The sequence below is a fragment of the Tamandua tetradactyla genome, chromosome 6 (assembly GCF_023851605.1).
Source record: "Tamandua tetradactyla isolate mTamTet1 chromosome 6, mTamTet1.pri, whole genome shotgun sequence".
Classification (NCBI taxonomy): Eukaryota; Metazoa; Chordata; class Mammalia; order Pilosa; family Myrmecophagidae; genus Tamandua; species Tamandua tetradactyla.
The window spans coordinates 59,066,395-59,075,344 of record NC_135332.1 but is presented as its reverse complement, the minus strand read 5'-3'; the positions used below and the strand labels follow the sequence as shown (position 1 = coordinate 59,075,344).

At 51.9% G+C, this 8,950-nt stretch overlaps 1 protein-coding gene across 1 annotated transcript; it reads right to left on the bottom strand.

Moving 5' to 3' along the window:
• Nucleotides 1-786: 786 nt before the first annotated feature.
• AIPL1 (AIP like 1 HSP90 co-chaperone) lies at nucleotides 787-8,950 on the bottom strand. The gene is made up of 6 exons (XM_077163116.1): nucleotides 8,855-8,950; nucleotides 7,986-8,165; nucleotides 4,210-4,398; nucleotides 3,073-3,249; nucleotides 2,803-2,944; nucleotides 787-989 (listed from the first exon to the last, which is right to left on the bottom strand). The coding sequence occupies exons 1-6, from the start codon at nucleotides 8,948-8,950 to the stop codon at nucleotides 787-789; spliced, it is 987 nt and encodes a 328-aa protein (XP_077019231.1).

The following is an 8,950-nucleotide window of genomic DNA, read 5'->3' as shown; positions in this document are numbered from 1 at the left end:
AGCACAGAGGACTTCATTTTGGTTACAGAACAGATGACAGATGTTAAGAGCTGGGTGACGGGAAAGCAGAGGTTCAGAAGGCTGAAGGTGAGGGCGAAGGGAGTGGGTGGGAAGGAGCAGGGAAGAATTGGGGCGCTGCCCCCCCCCATCCTACCTAGAAGGCAGTCGAAACACCACCTAAAGTCAGCGGGAGTCCCACAGAGTTCTAGGTAGAGCTCTAGAGTTCCAAAAATATTCACACGAAGACCCAAAAATGTAACCACCTAAAATTGGAAGAAGGGGGAGGAAGGGGTGAGGAAGTGTCAAAGCATTAAATCCTCATTTTTCACCCAAGGGAGTCAAGAGACGCGGATTAAAACTGACGCATGGAGAAACAGTGATTTCAACATTTTATTTCTAGATGGAGAAAACTACCCGAATAAAAAGAGTGGATGAAGACAGCTACTTCTGGGCCTAAGGAATGGGACTGAACTGGGGAACTGCCCTTTCAGTCATAAGCCCTAAATCCTATGCCCTTTTGACTTTTGTTTTCTTTTACCATGGATTTTAACAATTAATTTTAAATTTTAGAAAATGACACCCAAATCCTGTTCAATTAAACCAGAAATGGCCAGGCCACCTGCCGGCTGCCCAGGTGCCCGAGGCAGCTGGACATGGCGGGAGGGTGGGGGTGGCGGGGGTAGAGGACGGGCGGGGAGTGCTGGAGGGGTCAGCGCCGGCGGGGGTGGGGGGGTGGGGGGGTCACCTGCCCGCGTGCACACGGCAGGTGGTGGGGGGCCGCCCGCGCTAGCCCAGCATGCTCCGGCAGCGCAGCCGCTCCTCCTCGCGCTTCTCCTCCAGGCGGCTGTCCAGCAGCCGCAGCTCCCTGCGCACCGCCCTCTGCATGGTGGGCTCCAGCTCCAGCACCTTCTGCAGGTCCGCCTTGGCCTCCGCCTCGTTCCACACCTCGGCGTGAGCGCGCGCCCGCAGGAAGTAGGCCTTGGCGATGCCTGCGGGAGGACGGGGCTGCACCCAGCGCCTCGGCCACCCGGCCGGATTCCTTAACCTCTCTGGACCTCCCGTGCCTCAGTTTCCCCAACGACCGCTTGAGGTCGACCATAATAATAATAATAATTAATAATTAATTTATATTTATATTTTAATAATAAATTGCTGTTAATTATATTATTAATAATAATTGATAGTAATAATAGTACGTACTCTCCTCCCTTCCACGGGAAGGATCCAAGGCCCTGTAACTAATTTCTATTCATATTCTATTCATAATTTTGTATTCTTTTCCCCATAAAGGCTCCCCAAACCGTATGTCCTTCAGGCTCTATCCCTGTAGCTGCTACATTCGGTGCCTGCGAGGATCTCACGGGATGATAACCGCAGAGAGCTTTGGGCGCCACCTAGTAATTGCTTGATGCTGTTGGCTTATTCGAATACCATCTTCACAAATATCGCCATGGACACCCACCAGGACACCCACCACCTGTACTGCATGCACTGATTTTTTTTCTACATTGATTCACCTGCCTTTTAAAATATATATAACATAAAATTTGCCATTTTTAAGCCTACAATGGCATCAGTACATACACAGTGGTGTGCTGCCGTCACCGCCCCCCATTACCGAGCTTTTCCATCACCCCAAAGAGAAACTCTACATTAAGCAATAACTCCCAGTTCCTTCCCCCCCCACCCCCAATCCGTGGTAACCTCTAATCTATTTTCTGTTTTTATGAATTTGCCTAATCTAGCGACCTCAGATAAGTGGAATCATGCAATATCGTCCTTTTGTGTCTGGCTTGTTTCCTTTAGCATAATGCCAAGGCTCATGCAGGTTGCAGCAGGTATCAGAGCCTCATTCTTTTTAATGGTTGAATAAATATTCTATTGTATGGTGGTAACACATTCTGTCTATCCATCCAGCTGCCAACGTATGCTCAGGTTGTTTCTACTTTTTGGCTACTGTGTATCCTGCTGCTACAAACACTGATGTACAGGTGTCTGCTTGTGTCCCTGTTTTCAATTCTTTGGGGTACATACCTGGGAGTGGTGACTGATTCCCCCTTTAAAACATCTGTTTGTCAAGAGGTTGTCCTGGAGGTTATTCTAACATATTGTATAGATATCCCCCTTTTAGATTAAGGTGTATTAGGCTGGAGGGAAGCACCTGAAACTGTAGAGCTGTGTTCCAGTAGCCATGTTTCTTAAAGATGATTGTATAATGATACAACTTTTGTAATGTGTGATTGTGAAAGCCTTGTGTCTGATGCTCCTTTTATCTACGGTATGGACAGATGTGTAAAAAATATGGATTAAAAATATATAAATATTAGAGGGAACAAATGTTAAAATTAAAATATATATATTGGCTAGATGGTCAATGAGAGGGAGGGGTAAGGGGTTTGGTATGTATGAGTTTTTCTTTTTTTCTTTTTATTTCTTTTTCTGGAGTGATGCAAATGTTCTAAAAAATGATCACGGTGATGAAGATACAACTATGTGCTGATATTGCAAGCCATTGATTGTCCACCATGTACGGAATGTTTGTACGTTAAGAATGTATTTGCCTGTACGTTGTTGCATCAATAAAAATTCTTTTTAAAAATCTGTTTACTGATCCACAAAATGACAAGTTTGGTGAGCTACCTGTATATTTCTCCTAATACACATTAGAATAGCTCCTAAAACAGGCACTGCCATTGTCACCTGGGAGGCAGTATGGGCCTGGGGAAATCCTGCAGGGGATCTGGTGCCCAGAACTTTGCAGGTGACTGTGGGGCCCTGGGGTGCCTCCCCGCCTGCGCCCACCTGGGTGGTGCTGGAGGATGTCACTGGTATGCTCCAGCACCTCGTAGGGCTCCTCCCTCTTCAGCAGGCACTGGCAGTAGTTGAGCACCAGTGTGTTGATCATTTTTTCCAACTTCAGCCACTGCACCTCCCAGGGCTTCTCCTGCCCAGTGGAGAGAGGGGAGCTCGAGCCACTGCCTGACTCCCCACCCCGCAGCTGCAGGGCTGACCGCACACTCCCACCCCAGCGGCTCCACCTCCCACCACCACCCCCAGCGGGCAGCCTCCAACCTTTGTCTGCAGGTTCCTGAGACAGATGATGCCCTCCTGGTACTTGGTGGAAGCCTCCTCGTAGCGGCCCAGCTTAAAGAGCCGGTTTCCTTCCCCGTGGAGGATGGGTACTGCCTGCATCCTCTCGGCATTACTCAGGTTCCAGGTCTCCCTCTGGTAGTCGCTTGGGGCCTCGACCTGACATAGGGGCTGCAGGTCAGAGAGGCAGGGACCCCAGGTGCCTGCACCTCTGTCAGGACAGGGCCTTTCCCCACAGAGAAATTGCCCCCAGCTCGTCTCAGAGAGGTCAGCTCTCCATTTGCCCCAGCAAGCACTGGCCCACAGCATCATGCTCACTGGGAAGGAAGCAGCAAAAGGCCCCAGGGCCTGCCCTACATGAGTGCTTTGTGCAAATTAGGAAAGGGCACCCCTGCCTCTCATAGACGCTTTACTTCCAATATTCAGAAAAGTGTCATGAATAATCACTTTGTTAGAACAAGACCCTTTATTGCCATCTGCTGGAAAACCCATTAGAAAAACACAAATATTTGATATCTATAACGTAAACCAGCCCCCTTACACATGACGCCCTTGTGCAGTGCACAACCAGCACAACTGTCCGTGCAGGACCGAAGAGGCCCTCTGTTGACACAGTTCTTTTCTTTCTTTTCATCCACCCAAGTAGCCCTTAGGTTGAGCCTCAGCCTTGGACATATGCTGAGTCCTGACCTGGGTTTGACCCTGGCCCCAGATCTCTCCCATCACCCTTTTAGATGTGTGTGATCACTTTCCCCGGGGTCTGGATAAGGGTGGGGTGGATATTTCTATGCAGCCTTCCCCACTCCTGGGGAGCCAGGTCTGAAGCCACAAACCACATGGGCCAGGGATAAGGCTATAAGTCTAAACTTTCAAAAGCAAAAACACAAGTAAATAACCAATAGAAGTAAAATGTCTCCAAAAGGAAAATAATTTGGATTCTTAAAAAGTGCTCCCAAATGGATTTGTCCCTGGGAAAAAGGCAGAGGACGTTCACGGTCAAGCCCTAATCCTCCCAGGCTGTGCGAACACTTTCTTGGTCTCTAAAGAGAGCCTGGGCAGTACTGGTCCCCCTCAGATGCTGGTCCCTGCACCCCTGCCCCAGTCACCCCAGGGTCACACCTGCAGCAGCTCGATGATGAATATCAACGGCTGTGGCTCCTTCTGCAGCTCATCCAGGTCCTCATAGCCCAGCGTGTGGTAGGCGAACATGTTGGCCAGCCCGCAGGTGTGCACGTGCCACGCTGTGGGGTCCTTGCCCTCGGCCATCTGCCGCAGGCTCCGGGACAGAATAGGGTAGACCCCTGTGTGCTGTGGGGAAACACAGAGAGTCGGCATCTGGGCTGCACCCTCAGAGCTCACTGGGTGACAAAGGGCCCCCCACTGGGAACCCTCACAGCAGGGATCCTGCTACCCCACCGCCCCTGCCCCGTGGCTATTTCTTCTGCAGTCAACCCACATTAATAACAGTTGTGGTTAATTGTATGCTGTGCAAAGCACTCTGCATCTATTAACGCTTTCTATGCCTTCACAACCCAACAAAGGAGCCAGTACATTCCCCATTTTATAGATAAGTAAACTGAAGCCCAGAGAGGTTAAGCAACCTGCTCAAGGTCACACAGCTAGGAAATGGCAAAGACAGGATTCAAACTCAACTCCAGAAGCTGCACTGTCAGCCACAATGTCACGCTGCCTGCCACTTGCCGGCCTTCCCTTGTGATTGATGGGAACACATCTTCCAAGGAGAGCTGGAGCTCCAAGAGGCCTGTGCTTGCAGGGAGGGCAGGGTGGAGCAGGGCTCTGGGTCCTGAAAGGGCCAGGTGGAACATCCTGACTGTGTCTCTGCTTAACTATGAGCCCCAGTACGCTCACCTCTCTGAGCCCTGGTGCCCTCGTTTGCTGTAGGGTTGTTGTAAGGGTGAAATGAGATGTGCAATGCGATGGTGCAGACCCAGCCCAGCCCATCACAACCTCACCCAGCACTGGGAACTAGGTTGCAACTCTCAGGGTGGAAAAGGGTCCACCCTTGGCGTCGGGCTCCCCACCTGAGAGCTGGGACTCCCACAAGATGGTCTCTGGAAGCCCATAACCTTAAGCTTGGTTCCACGACTGCCCTTCTCAGATTCCCACATGGTTGTGGGAAAGGGAAGGGGCAAAAATGGGTTTAGATTCACCTAAAATTCCCCAGTGAGAGAAAGAAAGGTCAGCAACCCTCACCCCCACCCATGGGGATTAGTGGAGAGGGCCCATCTGTTTCCTGGCAAGAGAGCTGACCAGATGGCGGCTGAGTCCTGTGTGATTGAAGCTGGACTACGGGAGAGAGAAGGTCCCAGGATTAGCTCACGTCAGGGAAGGGGGGCACTCCTGGGCCTGGCACAGCAGCCCCAGCTCTGCCCCCATCCCAGTAAGTTAACTGCAAGCTGAGGTCCTCACGGCCAGACCCCTTCCCGCCAGACACCTGCCACCTGGCATTAGTGGGGTGCCTGGTCAGTGTTGGGTGGGCTGTGGGAATCTGCCAGGAGGAGGGGGAGATCCAAAGGGGAGGACCAAGGCCTGGAGAAGGAGCAGAGCCCCTGCGGCTTGCATCGGCTCCTCCAGCGCATGGAGAGAGGGAAGAAGGTGTGACTCCCAGCTCCGGGCTCTGCTGTGAAGGCCCAGCTGGCTGACCTGCAGGCCACCAGGAGCTGAAGAGTCATCCAGGGGCACCTGGGGAGCTGCGCCCCCAGCCTTGGGTATCTCTTGGGGCTCCAACTGTGGCGGAGGGGCCCCAGGACTGCTGCCCTCTCTGGAGTTTCAAGGCCAGAGGATGGCTCTGTCTGAGAGGTTCTGGCATGCTGCAGGCCGTGGCCTGCTAACAGATGGTTTTGTTTGTCCCTCACATTGGGTTGTTTTGTTTTGTTTCCCAATTAGTTGCCAGTGTTTAAACACTGGGAGGTTCACATGCTAATGCAGACTTCTGGCTTGTCTCATGGCTTGTCTCAAACACTCTGAAGACCCAGCCACACTGCCCCCGCCTCATCACATGGCTGCCGTCAGCTGGGGGTGAGTGGCAGCCACCCACTTTGGACGGGCAGGGGCTCTCCAGCTCTCCGGGGCTCCTGGCCCCTTGTGGAACTGGAGCTTGCAACCTGTGGCCTCACAAGACTAGGCACCTGCAAAAATCACAACTACAGACCAGTCTCCCTCCTGGAAGGACCGAGAAGGCATTCCAGAGCAGACACTCTCCGAGCCCCTGAGTGATGTTGCCATTCTCGTTTAGAGGAGGAGGGAGGGAGGGTGCTCCCTGCCCCTGCAGATGGCTAACTTTCAAGGAGACCGAATGAGGGCTGTGCAAGCAGAGGACTCTGCATGGAACGACAGACAGTAACAGCTGGGGGTATGCCCGGTCCTCCTAAGTCCAGAGTCAAATAGAGATAATCATCCCACTGATTGGTTAGTCTTTCCAAAACTCAGGTTCTTGAATCCCACAGAGGAGAAAGGGCTAACTAAATCAAACACGCTAAGCCTGTTCACACTTCCTGGGTTTTGTCCATGCTATTCCCTTTGCCTGTATGCCACTCCCCTTTCTATTTCTTGGCCTGGTGAACTCCTATTTAACCGTCAAAACCCAATGCAGTGCCATCTTGAAGAACACCTCCATAATGCCCTAAAGCAGTTAGTTGGCCCTATTTTGTAGTCCCAGGGTACTCCATCTTATTTATGTCATGGTACAAGCTGCCTTACATTGTTTATATGTCTGCTCCTCCTCCAGGGCTTAAGTTCCTTGAGGGCTGTGGACTTTGCCTATTTCATTCCCAATATCTGGTACTGGCCCACTCAGGTGCATAGTGAATGTTTCCTAATCAGATGGATTGACGGTGTGGTGGTTTGAGGTTGTATGTTTCCGACTGAGGAGTTGTATGTCCCCGAGAAAAGCATGTTCTTAAATTTAATCCATTCCGGTGGGTGTGCACCCATTGTAAATAGGACCTTTGGTTGAGGTCACGTCAGTTAAAGTGTGGCCCATCTCAATCAGGATGGGGTTAATCCTCTTACTGGACTCTTTAAAAAGAGAATGAAATTCAGACCCAGAGAGGAAATTCAATGGAAACCAGAAGAGAAGGGAGAGAACAAGCTAAGGACCAAGAATCACCAGCAGCCAGCCCCAGGAGGCCACTGCCTTCAGGGAGAAAGCACCGCCTTGAAGACACCTTGATTTGGACTTTTCCCCGGCCTCAAACCATGAGTGAATAAATTCCCGTTGTTTAGCCCAATCCATTTCATGTTATTCACATGAACAGCCTGGGAAACTAAGACAGATGGCTAGATGATGATAGAGAGATAGACAGACAGACAGGCAGACAGACAGATAATAGACGTTTAGAGATAGGAGACTGCATTATGAATGAATATTGGGTGACGGGAGGGACAGATGGATGGAAGTCTGGGCAGTGGACACACAGGCGGATAAAAGGCTCTGGAAGTTGCACACGTGTGCACAAAATCACTGCAGATGCAGACCTGGGAGGAGGAGATGCGAGGGGCTTGGAGGAAAACCAGCTGCCCCTAGGGAGTAAAAGTATCAGCCTGTGAGGTGGGCAATGTGCTCACGTGACTACTGATGTGGCCAAAAGAACGCGGACACCACAGGAAACAAAAAAGCCCGGCCCACATTAGACGAGAAACAATAGCTTGTGGTTTTACAAACAACAAATCAATCAACCAATCAAGGCTGTATCGGCAGTCTTCCATGCGCTGAGCTCTCCTGTGTTAGCAAATACGCATCCTATGGAGAAGGGACTCTAGTTGACAGCCAAACCTGATCTAACATGTGGCCTAAACTACAGGTACAGACGGATATAAAAAGCCCAGGAGCGGGGCTGGGTAGACTCGGGGAAAGGGCCCAACAGCCGACTTACAATGGTGTCACACCAGAACTCGGCCACCTCCTTGATCCGCATGGACGTCAGCAGGATTTCCCAGACCTCGAGCTTGAACATATTCCCAATGATGATATGCATGGGCTGGCCCACCCGCTTGCTGTCGTCGATCACCGTCCGCTCCTCGTCGCATTTTGTGGTGCGGAAATGGAAGGTGACCTGGTCGCCAAGAGAGGGGACCCTCCTCTAGACACACCCCCTAAGGTCCAGCAGAAGCCCCCACCCCCACTGTCCTCAGAAGTCAGCTTGCCCAACCTCATCAGATGCCTCAGACCCCCAGAGCATCCTCACCCTGCTTGGATCCCCCCAGAGATGAGGAACTCACTCCTTCTAAAGGACCCCGCTCCCACTCTCGGCAGCTCTGAGTGTCGGGAAGCCCTTCCTTACATGAGCCCTAGTTCTGTGGCCACAGATACAGCTACTCCACCAGTCCGGGGAGCCCCCAAAGGATTTGTGGACCGACACTATGACCCCTGAGGGCCCTTTCCCCACTCAGCATTAGGGGCTCCAAAAAATTCCCAGAGGCCCCTCCCCTCTCCCACAGTAAAGTTTAATCTGCAATGCACCCAAACTGCTGGATGAACAGACACAAATTCTGAGCTCTGCAGATGCCCAGGGTTGATCATTCCAGGAAGGACCTGCCTGGCTGTTTCTGATCAAGTCGAGAGGCTGTTTGTGGTGCCGTGTGGCACGGCTGCTAAGGGTCAGGCTGCCATCCAGGGGGACCTCACATTGTCTGGGGAGCCCCATCTGGTCTGGGGAAACCATCTGGTATAGGGGAGTCTTGGGGAGCCCCTTGCTGTCTGGAGGAGTCCCGGATCTGCCCCGCAGAGGGTGGCCCCACTTACTCGGGATCCAGTGATAAAAGCCGGGAGGTCCCCCGTGCCCCCGTGCAGGATGGTCTTCTTGACCCCTTCCACGTTCAGCAGCAGAGCGTCAGCCAT